General features: G+C 40.1%; 3 protein-coding genes across 3 annotated transcripts; 1 reads left to right on the top strand and 2 right to left on the bottom strand.

The window, feature by feature from the left end:
* Positions 1-2,115: 2,115 nt before the first annotated feature.
* taar1b (trace amine associated receptor 1b) lies at positions 2,116-4,542 on the bottom strand. Its single transcript, XM_055186564.2, has one exon. The coding sequence runs from the start codon at positions 4,336-4,338 to the stop codon at positions 3,307-3,309; it is 1,032 nt and encodes a 343-aa protein (XP_055042539.2). The 5' UTR covers positions 4,339-4,542; the 3' UTR covers positions 2,116-3,306.
* Positions 4,543-10,551: 6,009 nt separating this feature from the next.
* taar11 (trace amine-associated receptor 11) lies at positions 10,552-11,547 on the top strand. Its single transcript, XM_055186567.2, has one exon. It carries the CDS (start codon positions 10,567-10,569, stop codon positions 11,545-11,547), a length of 981 nt encoding a protein of 326 aa, XP_055042542.2. The 5' UTR covers positions 10,552-10,566.
* Positions 11,548-15,872: 4,325 nt separating this feature from the next.
* On the bottom strand, positions 15,873-16,884 carry taar10b (trace amine-associated receptor 10b). Its single transcript, XM_073855432.1, has one exon. It carries the CDS (start codon positions 16,881-16,883, stop codon positions 15,873-15,875), a length of 1,011 nt encoding a protein of 336 aa, XP_073711533.1. The 5' UTR covers position 16,884.
* Between the last annotated feature and the right edge of the window lie 225 nt (positions 16,885-17,109).

Genomic DNA, 17,109 nt, shown 5'->3' on the forward strand with positions numbered 1-17,109 from the left:
CTCATCGCAGATACTGTAGTAGACGTAGAATATGGAAACAGCTTATCCTGATAAATTCAGGTCAATATCTTAAAATGTAAAAAGTTACAGCAAAAAAAAATATGATTCGGTCACAGCTTTTGTTCAATTTTAATGGAAAACAAGAGACAAAATAAAGTGGTGACCTTCGAGTTTCAAATGGCCAGTATTTAGTATTTTGTTATTCTTAAAACCATAAACATGGTCTTGATGTTATTTTAAAGGATTTTTCTGGAACTTTTTTATCTGAACAACTAGTTTTAGCAATTAACCATGTTTAAAATTTTACTCACATACCTATATTATGGAGCCAGAGAAAACTGAAATTATATATTGTAAACAGTTATGCACGCTAACATGATGCTAACGTGTTGCTAACTAGATGCGTACGTGTTGTTTTGTAACGTTAAAGGCTTTGGTACCCACCGGTTTTGATAGTATATCTGTAGGAAATCAGACCTTGTTTGTTTTCTTAAGTTACAGACACCGGCCCTCTATTTGTATATTAAGTTAAACATGGTGAGGTTAAAATCTCTTAGTCTCTGTGGTTTACTAACCTAACATTTAGTGTACAGAAACTAACACTTACTGTACTTCATTGGGTAATGTTATTTCAACTGCGTATTTTACTCATAAAACAACAGGCCTATCAGAAGAGAGGCTCATGAATATAACTTATTACAGGCAAAACGACTTGTTTTTAGCAGAGCTCCTAAAAGAGGAGCTGTAAAAAATATAGAGAATGTTTTTGGCACTTAAACTGCAGATATATATTCTTAGGGGGCGTGCACACCAACGCTTTTACGCCCGCGGCCGGCGCATGTTTTCAATTGTTTCCAATGGAAGCTCTGCGTTTTTCAAATAAGCCAGCAGCTAGCGGCTTTTTTCTGCGCTGAAAAACGGCGCTCGGCAGTTTTTCCGCGCCCGGCGCTGAGCGTCGAGAGTTGAAAGAGATTCAACTTTGGGTAAAAAGCTCCGCTCGTCAATGTCAGTTCTCACACGCCCGCCCAATCACAGTGGAGGAGGGGCGGGACATTACCACAGCAACCAACCGGCTTGCAGCTGAAGTATCACAGCTACCAAAGCGCTCAGCTGAAGAAAGCTGGCACTGAGCTGAAAAACAGCTGGCATTCGGCGTCTTCAAGGCGTTTTCAGCCGCATTTAAAAGTTTTGGTTTGTCCAGCCCCTTAAGGACATCATAACCTAACATAGAACCCTAAAAAGCCTTGAAATATGGGACCTTTAAAAGGTTAATAAGAACACCTGACAGAATGAGCATTGGCCCCGCTAGTACTGTACTTACTTTTAAGTAAAAAATCAGCTGACGCCTTAAGTGTTTTTCCTCCTTTCATCCCGACACTTTGCTTGTTCTCTCTGTGATCTGCTTTAAATCTGAAGTAGTTCTGAACGCGAGTAACGCGACTATGCATCTTTAAATGATCTTGTGTAGTTCAGTGACCCTGCATTAGCTCTTCTTGTTGCATCTATGAAAAGTTTCTGACTGATAACCTGTCAAACGGCGCATTAGTTCCGGGTGGACCCGGTTCCGCAGTGATTCCAGTACTTAATAAAACTGGTACAGATGACTTTTTTATTTTTTAGTACCAGCTTGGTACCGAAGACCCGGTTCTTTTGACAACCCTACTATAAATTCACTCTACATGTGTTTTTTATATATGTTTTGCTGGATCTTTTAGGACATTAAATAATATTTAAATAACTTCCAGGATATGCAAGAGATGCTATTGTTCAAGGACATTTACTGAAATAACTCCAAATGTGTTCATCTGATAGATTGTGGTCATGTGTCTCTTGAGTTGCTTAAGGGTGAGTAAATTATGGGGTTATTTTAATGTTTGTCTGGAGTATTGCTTTAACCTCAGTCTCAGGCCTTTATTTTCCCTCCCAGTATATATGTATTGTTTTAATATTTTGTGTATTTTTTTATATTTTATGTATAATTTTGATATTTGGCTGGGGTATCCCTTTAAAGGTATGGCTGCCATTGAATTATAAGTAACGTATAAGCCATTAATCATTTTGCACCCAAACATCCATATGGATCTCAAATAAAAACTCATCAGAGAGATGAGTTTCACTGCCTTATGGAGACATAATATAAACACAAAATAATTCACTATCCTGAGAACCAAATTTGCATATGATTAAATTGATGTATAATTAAATGAATACAATTTAACATTTAAATGATATGACCCCTAAATAACAAGTATGCATACAAACATAATGATGCAATATTTTTGTCATGAACAAAAAAGCCCCTTGAGTCCTCTTACAGTATCTCAGTTTTAATGAAGTGGTTATCATATGTGTGAAAATCAGAATTCCCACTTTTAACACTATCAGTCATTAAAATGAAAACAAAAAGTTCCTTCAATACTAATAATCCATCAGGTGCATCGTGACATCAGCCTGTTTACCCATAACATGCCTCCAGACATTAGTTACAGACATACAATATGATGAAATGCATGTCAAGAGGTGCACAGCACACAGCTTTGATTCAAACCTTTGGCCCTTGTAAGTCAAAAAGCACCTTAATACAGTACAACAGAGCATGCACTCAACATTACTATAAATGCACTTCAGTGAGTTTGAAAGTAAATTCTAAGCATTATAATGATGCTGGACATCATTTTAAGGTGAATGTGTACCAAAGAATTAAACCATCACAGAAATTGTTTACTAAAGATAAATAAGAATGCCATTCACTTGAGTTTATCAAGTGGGGAAAAGCAACTAGAAGAGCTTTGCGCCAACAGCAAAAGTCATGGGTTCATTCCCAAGGAACACACATAATTATAAACAATGTATACTTTGAATCCCACCATGCAAACTAGTCGATTTCGGCCCACATACCTCTATATGATTTTATTGCATTAATTTGAAAAAAGGGGGCAGAGGATGTCTCTAGTACAGTGGTTCTCAAACAGTGAGGCGCAGGACATCAGTGACAAGAAATTAATAAGTCATCACATGTGCCAACCCCTAAAAAGTGTGATGACTGAATATCCTGTAAGATAGCCATAAAAAGATGTCTTTCATATTCCAAAATTGAAAAAATGTATCAAAGTTGTGTCCAGGTGAAGGATGACCTCAGGCTCGCACTGTTCCTTTGTGTAACCATTTGGCCAAAAATGGTTCTTCTATGGCACCTTCACTTTTTAGAGTAAAAGAAAATCATTGCAAATGGATGCGTACATTTATTGTCTATTTTAAAATGTCTTAGACTGAAATGTCCATAAGATTTTTAGAGCCGAAACTCAGTTACGTGTTCAGCTGTTTTCTACTACTGTTATTTTGAAATATTTTTCCAGTCGCTATGATTCTCACAGCCTTTCTAAACCAAGAATACATGAATGCATAAATGAATGGATTTAAGGTGGAATTGACATAGCCAAACCAAACAAGTGCATCGATCAGGACTGGATGAATGGTGTAGCCAACAAAAGGATTCATTATGTTACAGACAAAAAATGGAGTCCAGCAAAAAAGGAAAACTCCAACCACGATAGTGGTGGTTATCGTAGCCTTTTGCATTCGAAGTCGTGGTTCACCCAACGGATAATCTCTCTTTATCTGACTTAATAGTAGACTAATGGATCTTGCCTGGTATAAAGCAACCGTGTAGATTCTATAATATATCCCAATTAGGATCAGGCCAGGAATGTAGAAAGAAACCATAGAGGAGAACACAGCTGAACCATGGCCAAAGAAAACGTGGCACCCTCCCGTGCACTCCACGTGAGTTTCGTAGAAGCCCCTGCTGCCCTGGAGGTTGAGCTCGCCGAAGACCATCGTGGTCGCAAATATGACAGGAACCAGCCAGCTGACGGCTATCATAAAGAGTACAGATGAAAACCTGACACGGTTACGATACGTCAACGGGCTGCACACGGCGCAGTAACGCTCTGCAGACACGCACACTAGGTGGAAAATGGAAGTTGTGCTGAGAGTGATGTCAAAGCAGGTGTGTATCTTACACATGATGTCACCAAAATACCAACAACCCTGCGTAGACCGGACGGCGCTCAACGGCATGACAAACAGCCCGAGCAGAAAGTCGCACACGGCTAGAGACAGGATGAGCTGGTTTGTTGGCGTCTGGAGCTGCTTAAAGTGTCCTATGGAGATGATGACCAGCAGATTTCCCATGACAGTCATGAAGGTAGTCAACATCATGGTGATAAACATTGGAATGTAGACGGCAGAGGGGCGCGCGTACTTCTTACAGGATCCATTTAAAGTCTCATAACAGAGATCCACTTCGGTGTCGTTGAGAAGATCTTGATAATCCATTTAGTCACTGCTGATGATCACCCCAAAGACAGAAAATCCAGTACTCATAACAAAATAGTTTAGCAGAGTGTTGGACATACCCGGTTAAAGTCAATTAAATGTATATCTTTCTGAAGAAGACATTTGTATAATCTCTGCACTGTAAAACAGCTATAAACAAAGATGTTGGAATTTTTTCCCAAGGGTGTCATCCTCTGTCTAGAACTGGCCTTTTAAGGAATTTGTATGTGAGAAGCTACTGTAAGTCCCTTTCTCATAAAAACATGCTAATTCTGCAGACCACACCACCGAGCCTCTATAATTTCTGACCAACTGAAAACAGATGCTGATTCATTTCACCAGCTTTAAACAAACCAAAAAGACAAAGTGCCACCAACTGTATAGAATATATCTGTCTTTATCTATGTGTCAAAGTTAACAAAGCAAATCGAAGTTTGTGTGATTTTAATGAATAGTTTGTGTGTACATCATATGGTGAACCACAGCAAATAGTCCCACAATATTAATGATTCATTAAAAAAGGGTCTTGCATTCCAAGTTTCAATGAAAAGACAATATTATCAATACATGCCCAATATTGACAATTTCAAAAGATAAGAAATCCCACAGCATGAGAACAATAGATGGAAGGCTAATGTCTGTGTCTTAGTGAACACCACTTAGGCCTATTATGTGATTTTGATTTGCAGGAAGAAGAAATAAGAGAAAATTATTTTACAGAGACCATCATTGGCATTGTGGTTATCTCTATTTAACTCAGAAAGTTTGAATTTCCAAACACCTACCTGGAAAAGTGCTCCACTCAAAGTCGGAAATCCATCCTAATAACAAGCACAGATAGTCTTGTTTTTATGGGGCACCCAAAGAAATCTACACAGTTAAAGGGATAGTCAATTTATTTACCCTTACCCTTAGATTTCTTTGTTCTGAATAACACGAGGGAAGATATTTGTAATCAAGAAGGAAGCTGGAGCACCATTGACTTTCATTGTAGGAAAAAATACTATGAAAGTCAATGAAGCTCAAAAACTGTTTGGGTAGAAACAGTATTCAAAATATTTTTTCCTTTCTGTACATCAGAACAAAGACATTTATACAGGTCTGTAACAACTTAAGGTTGAGTAAACCAGGGGTTCCCAAACTTTTCAGTTTATGACCCACTTACAACCAGATATTTACTTTGATGTCAGGGCTAGATTACAGCATCGCCCCCGAGTGAGTTTGCGTCATTGGCATCGCCCTCGAGCGAGTTCGCGTCATTGGCATCGCCCCCGAGCAAGTTCGCGTCATCCGCATCGCCCCCCAAACGAGTTTGCGTCATTTACATTGCCCCCAACCGAGTTTGCATCGCCCCCCGAGCGAGTTCGCGTTAATCGCATTGCCCCTGTGCGAGTTCACATCTATTCAAGTCTTTGCAATGACTTTGTATGTAATCTACTAGCGCAAATCATTGAATTCGCGTTTGATGTGTACACCCAATTACATGGAAGTCGCTGTCATGTTTCCACAGTAGCCCTTAATGGACACATTGTTTTATAGAGCGTGTTTTGTCACTACGTTGTCTTAGACGATGACGTTGACCAGTGGCGGCTACCATATGCATTTCGAAATTGAGGGGTGAGCTGTTGGTTGCAATTCGCAATCTCACCACTAAATGCCATTAATATTTAAACACACACCACCCACAGACCCACTACAACATCTCTAAATGCAATAATAGAGAAAACGCACATTTATTCTCCTTTTGAAAAGAGTTGTTTCTTCTTTTATAATATGTCATTTTATAAATGAAATACAAGTAATTGCAATACCAAAACAACGGTAAATCATATCAAAATCTTTGTTATTGCTATTCATTAATTGGACTGAAATGTTTTTGTGTCATTCATCGCAACAGGCAAGTGACTTTTCGCAACCCATTTTATCTCACTCTGTGACCCACAAGCTGGAGCAAGCGATGACAGAATATTCATTTTTTGGTGAACACCTGCCCTTTTAATTATAAAACATAAGCTCTGAACTAGTTTTCCTTTATTGTAGCCCGAAATGCATAAATATGACCATAAACTGCATAGGTTAAAGACAGTGATAGTTCTTTAAATGCTTCAACAGCAGAAGTACAGTATGACTTACCAGATTTACATCAGAAAATCACTTGGCTGTATGTTATGACAAAGCTGAGAGCTCAAGCCTTCATTGGTGACTGTTAAGACCTATGACCTGAAATACAGCAGATGGGAAAAATCTGTCACTTTCATGCTTTAAAGAACCCTCAATAAAAACAAGGCCAAATATGCACTATAAAAATAAATAAAAATATGTGTTGCTTGCAAACATTTCATTTAGGGGTGTGTCACAGGTGACGTTTTGTGAGGGCGGAACCAAAAGTGTGGAAGACGGGTTCCGCCCGACGATGGTTCCGCCCGGACGCTTCACTTAGAACACCGGAATTTCCGGGGTTTCCCCGAAACCAAAATTAAGCCTGATCACGCTCAGGTGGGAATGATTTACACAGCGGTTGCTAATATGCTGACAAGGAGAAGAGTCAGTGCATAAAAAGACCTTTGAAGACATCAAACGGGGTGCTTGTGGTGTACTTTGTATACGTTGTGTTGCTGCTTTGCAGACGGACTACGCTGGCTGGATCGTTCTCCTGGGGAAGAGAAAAAGGGATAGTCAGCTGACGAAGGAATATTGAGGGGTTCAGTAGAGAAAGAGCGGACACAGAGCCATCAAGAGTGCAGCCAATAGCAGTTGTTGACAACCAAGCGTGAGTAACAGCTGTGGTACTTATCTGTGCAATACTTGTACGAAGAGTGGTTTGGTGTGTTCCTTTGTGTTTTTGAGGTCCCTGGCCCCACTGGAGAGGAAAGCGTGGGTGAGCCGCGGGTTGACCGGAAGCACGGACGAAGCAATTGGTAGGAAGCACCGTTCACCAATAGAACCGTGGCCCTGTGGAAAAAAGGAAGCGCAGGTGAGCCAGGGGAGTGATAAACAACACGCCGGGCCTGTGAATAACACACATCTTACTCTCATCGGTGGTCCAGCTATCGCCCAACTATCCTCTCGAGGTAGTCGTAGCCAGGTGCCAAGGGCGGTCTAAAAACCACGTGAAGTTGTATAAGAGTGCTGTGGGTGAGTTTCACTGATTGATGGTGTTTACGCTTTACTTGCTGTGTGTATGCTGTGCTTGTAGCGTTCAAACCGCCTAGCCTCAGACGAGTCGCGAGACGACGACATCCGTTGTGGCCTGGGTCCTAAGGAGAGCGAGAAAATTGAGCCCTGTGGCCGGGGTGTGTCAACGAGAGCTTCGTTCTTCCATAGAGCAGACAGTGGTGAAACCCAGTGAGTATTACAAAGAGTGTACCGTGCGGACTGAGGGTTGTAGCTGTGTGTGTACTGACCTCTCCAACAGAAGCTCGTGGTGAGCGGAGCCCCGACGAAAGTTCGCCCCAACTCGTGGCCCCAGTCGTGGAAGTAGGAGGGGGAGTTCGGGAAGCGTTCGGCTCCGCGCCATCGGACCCACCAGTCCCTACGACGCCCGGACAGCTCGAGTGGATGGGCGAAGGAATACGGTGCACCAACACTGTAGCGAAAATCCACTGTCTGCAAGTGAAGCTCTGTGTGAACGAAGATCCCCAGTGCTGTGAGTAACATAACCTGTGAAGTGAAACTGTTCTGTGCTTATAGCAATTACTTACCTGTGCAAGTGAAGCTCTGTGTGAACGAAGATCCCCAGTGCTGTGAGTAACATAACCTGTGAAGTGAAACTGTTCTGTGCTTATAGCAATTACTTACCTGTGCAAGTGAAGCTCTGTGCGAACGAAGATCCCCGGTGCTGTGAGTAACATAACCTGTGAAGTGAAACTGTTCTGTGCTTATAGCAATTACTTACCTGTGCAAGTGAAGCTCTGTGTGAACGAAGATCCCCAGTGCTGTGAGTAACATAACCTGTGAAGTGAAACTGTTCTGTGCTTATAGCAATTACTTACCTGTGCAAGTGAAGCTCTGTGCGAACGAAGATCCCCGGTGCTGTGAGTAACATAACCTGTGAAGTGAAACTGTTCTGTGCTTATAGCAATTACTTACCTGTGTTCGAATGAAGCTCTGTGTGAACGAAGATCCCCAGTGCTGTGAGTAACATAACCTGTGAAGTGAAACTGTTCTGTGCTTATAGCAATTACTTACCTGTGTTCGAATGAAGCTCCGTGTGAACGAAGATCCCCAGTACTGTGAGTAACGTAACCTGTGGAGTAAACTTAACCATCACTTACCTGTGTTCCAACGAAGGTCCCGTGTGAACGAAGGCCCCCAGTGCTGTGAGTAACGTATTCTGTGAAGTCGAAATCAACTGGTGCTTATAGCGATTACTTACCAGTATTTGAAGACCCCTGGGGAGTGAGGAACCCCAGTGTTGGTCCGAAGAGCCCCGCGACACGGGAGAAAGAGAGGGACAGGAAGAAGGGTGAGAAGAACAGCGATCTATAACAAAGTACCTTACCATCGTCTAACTTTTATTTGATTCTGCCTCCAGGAGAAGCGGAGCGCGCCACGGATTGTTGGACTAGAGCCCCAAAGGAGCCCCTGTCCCCAGTCCTTATCCCAAGTGGCCCTGAAGGCGAAGAAAAGACCCATTAGTTTTAAATTACCCCCTTCCCCTTTTCCCCTTCCTTTTAAATATTTAATAAAGTTTATTTTAACTGTAGTTTACTCGTCTGTCTGGTCATTGGGGTGGTCTTGGGAAACTCCTCGAGGTGGAAGAGTTGAGAGGGGTGTGACCCTTAGCATAGTTGGGTCCGCCCCCGTGGTGTGACAGGTGTCACAATTAATCGATTGTGCGATGCATCGCGATGCAGGGGTGGACGATTCTGCATCGATGCAGTAATAACCCATAATCGATTACAGCCTGCTGACGTCATTCGTCACGTACAGGTATGTGGCGGTAGAAAAAATGGCGGAGGGTTGTGAGACACTAGTGATAAAAAATGCACTAGGTATCTTAAAAGCCAATGTCTGGGCTCATTTCGGCTTCTATGAACATGCTGGTAAGCACGAACTGGACAAGACACACGCTGTGTGTAAAGCCTGCCATGCACAAATAAAAAATTTAGGCAATACAACTAATTAAGAAACCACGTTAACCGTTTTCACCCCGAGCTGCTAAAGGATGCAAGTGTTGATAATGCTTTAATTGACAGTTTTATGCACTTTTAGTTTTTCCTAATGTTTTAGTTTTAAATGCTGCTGTTGTTTGTCAGACCAAGTTTGTCTTGTTTCCTATTAAGTAGTATACTTTAGTATACTGCATGAAGAAAACAAAATAAAATGGAGTTCACATACTGTATCTGACTTCTTACATTCATCAATATAAATGTAGCAATGTGCAGTAATAAAAAAAAGGATGCAATGCATCGTGATGCATCATGATGCATCGTAACATCGAATTGGATCGAATTGTTAACTTAATAATCGGAATCGAATCGAGGAACCAGTGAAGATTCACACCACTGATTTCATTAGAATTCCTCCCCAGTAAGCAAATGCGTTTAAACAGACTATATAGCAGTCCAAACACAGACTCTGTCAGTGAAAATTTTATACAATTTTAAAGCCAAAACCTGAAAATAAATGATAAATAATAAACTAAACACTGTGTAATCACAAGATTGACCTGCAGGGGATAACCAGCCAAACCTTGATACACATGCAGTTCATGAACATCTTAAGAGATTAAAACCAATCAAGAAATTCTTGTGGTGACACATGACAACAAGAAGCCAAGTTTGATTGGTTAGCAGAACCATACTTTCCTTGTGAAAGTATTTAAACTCAAAGAAAATACTGATGTTTGAACAGTTCAGCACAGTGCTCTGGACATTCTACTGTGGTAAGATGATATATAAGATATTATTTATTTTAAATGACACATATTTTTCTGATAAAATGCCTCAGTAAACTTCAATGTTCTATATAAACTGCATATTTTATATATTTGTGCACAGTAGGACCTAATATGTTTTTTCATTGTTCAAAACCTTATAAAATTGTGTTAGATTTATGCTTAAACAAAATTAATATGGCAATTTTCAGATATATTATATAAGCATTGTGGGGCTTATACTGTACAAGGGTTTTTTGAGATAATGATTATTGCACGCTTATGGACAAATTGACGTAAATTAACAAAAATTGGTTTTTTTACATCCTAGGTATTACCAGGCCTGCACAATGAACCTAAGTCATCCATGGACAGTAGAGTCTGTTGGTCTCTGTTTCGAATCACTGAATGGCTCCTGTGTAAAGATTGTGTACTCTCCTGTTTTGAGAGCTCCTCTCTACCTGCTCTTTGCTATAACCATCATACTGATCGTGTACGGCAACCTGCTGGTCATCTGCACCATTTCAAGTTTCCAGCAGCTGCACACACCCACCAACTACCTGATTGTCTCAATGGCCGTAGCCGACCTTCTCCTGGGCGTCCTTGTCATGCCACCCAGCATGGTGCGATCTTTGGAGACGTGCTGGTACTTCGGAGACTTCCTCTGCAAATTTCACTCTAGCACTGATTTTACTCTGTGTAATGCCTCTGTGATGCACCTCACTTTCATTTCGATCGATCGCTACTACGCAGTGTGTCAGCCGCTCCAATATCACCGCAGAATAACCACGCGTGTGAGCGTAGCCATGATCCTGGCCAGCTGGGGCTTTTCTGCTTTTGTTGGCTTCGGTATCACTTTCTCAGAGCTGAAAGTTGAACGCGAAAGAACAAAGGAGCTGCATGTTAATTGCAAGGGAGGATGTTTAGCGATGCACGGCAGAGAAATTGGCTTCACATATTCAATCGTTTTCTACTTCATTCCCATGTTTATAATTGTCAGCATTTATAGCAAGATTTTCTTTATAGCACAGAAACATGCCCGCGCCATTCATAACTACCCCACAAGCTCATCGGTTAATAAGATGGATCTGAAGGCCACTAAGACGCTGGCTATTGTCATTGGAGTTTTTATGTGCTGTTGGACGCCTTATTTCATGTGTAACATAATAGATCCTATGGTAGGCCATTCGATACCACCGCTATTATATGAGGTGTTAATGTGGTTGGCTTATTTAAATGCAGTGTTTAACCCCATGATTTATGCTTTGTTTTACAGCTGGTTCAGAGAAAAATCTAAACTTCTGTATGAAAAACTATACAAGCTTTGTTAAAAGGTCGATTAACTACTAAATAGGGGTGTTTTTTATGATTTGAGTCTAAATAGTCTTTGATTATTTCATTTACTCTGCATGTTTTTTGTAAAAAAAAAAAAACAATCTTAGTCAAGCTGTTATATGTTTAAAGAGTAACTAAACCCTAATCCAACTTTTTTTAGTTACTGATCTGTAAGAATGATGGTTTATTAGTGCTGTTCATTGATTTTAGTAAGTTTTTTGACATTTGGATATAAAGTGTTTCAATACTACAATATATGGTGTAAAAACGTCTGAGTGCTGCCCTCTTCAGGTTGAACGGTGGCTACTGCAGTTGAATTTTCCTATTGGATGTTGGGTCCAAAAAATGACTGGTGACGTAAGCAGGTTCAAGCTTACCACGCCCTTGTTACGATCTCATCACACACTTGGTACGAGCTTAGGTCGTCCCCTCTCTCTCTGTTGGGATCTGCCCACTTTTCTTGCATTTTTCAAATATTGCCAGTGGGTGGAGTCAGGCTCTGACCAGGGGTTTAGTTACGCTTTAAGTAAAAAAATGAAAAGGAAACACTGTAAGGAAAAAAGGACTACGCCATATTTATTGCATGTCAGCCTTCTACTAGTTATACATAATGTATTTTCACCATAAGATTACTTTCTATTATGTGTATATACAACATGTAATAACACCTAAAGCTTTTTAATGTTGTTTTATTACATCCTTTTTGTATTTTAATGTTGTTAACTACATACTTCAAATTATTTCTTAAAATTTGATCATAACAGCATCACAACAACAATCATTGCCCTCATGTCAAACAAAAACAAATAAAAAGATATTTATAAACAAAGACAACATCCTGTTTACACTGCATATGCTTCTATGCTCCCATCATAATGGCACATGAAAACATGAAATTTTGCTTTCTCCCCCTAAAAGAATCCTCTCACTATTCTTTAAGTCTAAGATATAAGACCACATACTGTATGCAACTGTATTAAAACTTACAGTATATGAAACTGTTTCGCGACCTTTCTGGCTACTGTCTGTTTCCAAAGCTGCATTTCCCAGAATGCACAAAAGTATAAGGGCGACTGCACTGCCTCAAGAACTGCATGATCTGACTTCATACATCCAATAAAAATACACTAGACTAGCTGTAATGTCTTGTGTATGTTTCACTTTTAACGTGTCATTAATGTGTCACTTTTTGCCACATAGCTCATGCCTAACAACAATAACTTACATTGCTAGGCAAGCCAGTTTTTTCACACCAATATATCATCTGACAGATCTGGCTGTGTGAATAGGGGCATTATTATCCTGGTACAAAAACCATTTAGTTTCATGCCTGATCCAAAACACCTGTCTGTAATCTAAAGGGCTCTGATTTCTGAAGGCCTTTGGCTGTGTTTCAATCAACTCCCTTGTTCAGTAGTCAGTCAAGCCATTTTAAGGGCTGTCTTAATCGCAAAAACCCTCCAGTGAACGTGAACATTCTTTTCCTAAAAATATGAACATGGTGTACGTGACATCGCCCACAGGTTTGTGAATTGTTTTTGTTTGATGCTTAAACTAGGTGGTGCCTGTCGTCGCCATCTTGGCCGCGCGTTACCGCGCATCACTCGCAGATAACCGAAAATCGGTAAAGAGGCGTGACATGGGTGAAGCTGGTTGGTTGCTGAAACCACACCCGCCTAGCTCGATTCTAGTTACAGCAGAGGCAGTTCAAACTGACAAATTTGAACAATAACAAAAGAGTTAAGAAAAAGTAATGTGAAATGAAAAGAAAAACTGTAAAAGAAAAGCAATATGAAATGAAAAGAATGTGTGGAATAAAAGTGTAAAAACAAGCAATGTTAAATGAACAGAAAATATGCAAATAAGCCTGGTCAAATGGTCAAAATCAAGGGAGCGAGGGTCGGTCAATATAAACTTCCCTCTTCCACTTGACTAAGTGGAACGCACTTCAAAATTGGCGACAGGGATTCCCCTGAGGGGAAGTGTTTAGGGAAGTTTGCAAGTGCGTGTCTAAAACTGGAGTGGAACGCAGCCAGAGAGATCAATGCTGCGTTCCAGAGCCTATCCAAACCAGTGGGACGTGAGACATATCCTTCTTGAAGTGTCCTAGCTCCTACTTCAAAGCGTTCCAGGCATTTGAAATGGAACGTAAACAGAAAACATGGACGACCGACCGGTCTTCTTAAGGCTCGTACAGTCTACATTACTTTTAAACGTCGGTCCGAACTGTGCAGTTCACACTACACTAAAACATCAAGTTAAACATCTTTACAAAGTGTTCTCGAGCCATTATATAAAAGCGCTGCATGTCGCTAAGTAACTTGGTATACTTTTACCGTATCTTCATGCTAACAGATATTGACATAATTTCACGACATAATATAAAAAAACAAGTTGTGTTAAAATTACAGTGTCTAAAACCACCCTACAAGCAGAGAAGTACAATTTATAGTCTATTCCTTGAAGATTTCCTCTCACCACGACACAATCTATGGGCGCCGCCATTGTCCTCCGACTTATTTTTCTGAAGTCGGGGTAGGTCGATTTCCCCCGAGTTCGCCGGTAGGAGGTTCCACTTCGACAGGCATTCCAGTGCACTTTTCCTAGTTGGAGGTAGGATAAGTCCTACATCCCACTGGTTTGGATGGGCTCTGGAATGCAGCATAAGGTTGCGCCTCAGTCATGTCACAGGAAAATAAGTGAACTGTCCCTATGGTATGAAATGAGCTAGGGTCCTTACCAGTGCCCGAACCTGCATCCACGATTTACTGATCCACACATGCTAGGGAGTTGATTGAGACACAACCTTTGTTTGCTCACTGGAGCCTAGCCAGACCCTTATGTAATGTTATCCATATTTATCTTGCCTTCTAGTAGTGAACGGCACACAAGGTTGTTTTTTAAAAAGTTGTAACTTACACACCTGAAGCATATTAACTATGCACTGCTCTGAGGTCTGTTTGTTTACATTTGATTTACTGTATACGATATGGACTCCCAATAAATAGTAACTTAATTATTTACAAACTGTTTTTATTATAAAGCTATATTTCAGCTATTTTCTAAAGGCAAACTCGTTATTTTCTTATTTATTTGATATAAATCTTTCATCAAAAGTAATATCCCAAGTTGTGTCACAATACCAGTTGCATAATTCACATAATTAAAATATTAACGTTATATCCATCATACCTCAAACGTATCCACTCCAGTAAACTTCATCGGTGTGCTTCTTTCAAACTAAATGGTCCAGGGCTTCGAGTCCATGCGTGTTCACATTTAATGTTAGAGAAAAATAACCGTAAACGCATTCTCGTATGTTCTGACATTTTCTGACTGAGCATTTTCACTCGAGGTGGATTTTGGGATTGATAACGGTCGGAGTGCGTGAAAATGCACGCTTACAGGACAGTCGCCCCAGCGAGCGAGGGTGAAGATGGCTCGGTTTTCATTGTTCCCTTCGCCAAGTTTATTACAAACGGACACTTGGTGCTAATTTCTCCAGAGTTTGTACATCAACGGTTCTGCTCTTCGTAATGCAGGACATACAGATGCTTATTTCCGACTGAAATTCGCCTGAGGAGGTTGTGACGTCTGTTAATGAACTTCGACATACTCGTCTCAACTTTATCGCGAAGGTAAGCAACCGTTTTTTTATTTATATGCGTCAACAATTTAACCCACATCTGCGCTAACGGATTGGCATTAAAGTATCGCGAGATTTTATTCAAGAGCATAAGAAGGAGCATGCTCTCGAATCGCCCTCGCGGTACTTTGATGTCATAGGCCAGACTGTCTGCGCAGCGCTGCACTTTAAACACTTCATAATCCATGATCCCCTGTAGATTAGCGCGTTTATGCAGAAAAAAGACATTTCTCAAAGTAAGCGTCCTAATTTTTTAGACGTAACCAATTGAACAAAGCAGGTTAATGACATTTATAGATTTATATATCAATTCCGAAATATTTTTTAGTAATGAATGCATGGACAGCAAATGTTTCATTTGAAGATATCTAACTGTGTTAGGTAAGTTACCATATAAAGGGAACTCGTGATGTAACGTTACCTTTCATAATGATAATGACGTTGATCTCTCAAACATCACCGTTTCAAATACGTCCCTGTAAGTCAAAAATAGCCATAGCCTACCTTGCATTGTAAGTCAGTTAGACATTATCTTAAAAATAGGATGTGACCATGGCAAGACTTTATTTCTGTGTTTTGGAGACAATACAATGAAGGGCAAACTCAGGTTCAGAGCTGTCAAGCATCACATTAAATAAAGTACTTGGCTTGGCTTCCATGCTTTTATTTTTGCTTTTACAACAGTATTGTTTTTGAAGAATTCATCTGAAATATTCTTCCAGATAAAATAATTCTGAATGCATGTCTGAACCAGCTGTAAAAGAAAGCGTATACTATAGGATTACAGGTGGAGTTATAGTACCCAACCCAAAGGAACAAATCAAACAACAGTGGTGGTACAGAGTATCCAATAAAAGGATCAATAAGATTACAAAGAAAAAAGGGAATCCAGAAAGTCAGAAACACACCCATGATGATGGCTAAAGTCTTCGTAGCTTTTCTTTCTGTTTTTAATTGACTGTTAAGGGTCTGAATGGCCTGCACTTGTCTTTGTGCTACATGTAATATTTTCAGGTACACACAGAGCATTACAAAAGCAGGGATGTAAAAACAGATTAATGACATTACTGTAGCTATTACTTTACTTTGAAACACCATGCATCTTCCATCACAGTCAATGTGCTCATAGTAAAAATCTTCAATGCCAAGAATGTTAAGCTCCAGGAATATTATCCCGAAACCCAAAGCCACTGAAAGAGTCCAGCAAATTATAATCATAACTAGAGTAGTGAGTGAGGTCATTTTACTGTGATATTGTAAGGGATGACATATGGCATAATATCTGTCTAAAGCAATAATACAGAGATTCAGAATTGAAGCGGTGCACAGGGTCACATCCAGACTGCTGTGTATTTTACAGAATAAATCTCCCAGATACCAGCAGGTCTCAACCGAGCGCAGCATACTGGGAGGCATCACGACTCCCCCTACCAGCAGATCCGATACGGCCAGAGATAAGATGAGGTAGTTGGTTGGTGTGTGGAGCTGCTTAAAATGAATGACTGTTATGATCACCAATATGTTTCCTATAATAGTGATGATTGAGCACAACGTGAAAAGTATGTAGAGTAATATTCGAGTTTCCAAAGGATATAGAAGCTTCTGGCAAGAGTTGTTACTGAACTCAAAACAAAGAAAAGTCTTTTCCAACTTGTCATTTTGGCTGATGTTGATTTGGATTTCCATTTAAAGACTTCAGAGATGTCCTGTTTGGAACAAAGTTTCACACAAAACAGTTTCCAGTTTAGTCAATGTCAACTGAATGTGTTAAGGTGTAATGGATTTAAATAGCAAGTATACATTATAATATTTGGGAATAGAAAATTTGATTTACACTAAAATGTAGGTAACACTTTACAATAATATTGTATTAGTTAATTAGTAACTAACATGAACAAACAATAAAAGTATA

This window comes from Misgurnus anguillicaudatus, chromosome 18, assembly GCF_027580225.2.
Source record: "Misgurnus anguillicaudatus chromosome 18, ASM2758022v2, whole genome shotgun sequence".
NCBI lineage: Eukaryota > Metazoa > Chordata > Actinopteri > Cypriniformes > Cobitidae > Misgurnus > Misgurnus anguillicaudatus.

What these genes read in the sequence shown, in the direction of transcription:
- taar11 (XM_055186567.2), top strand. Translation starts at nt 10,567, where the DNA reads ATGAACCTAAGTCATCCATGGACAGTAGAGTCTGTTGGTCTCTGTTTC.
- taar10b (XM_073855432.1), bottom strand. Translation starts at nt 16,883, where the DNA reads ATGGAAATCCAAATCAACATCAGCCAAAATGACAAGTTGGAAAAGACT.
- taar1b (XM_055186564.2), bottom strand. Translation starts at nt 4,338, where the DNA reads ATGGATTATCAAGATCTTCTCAACGACACCGAAGTGGATCTCTGTTAT.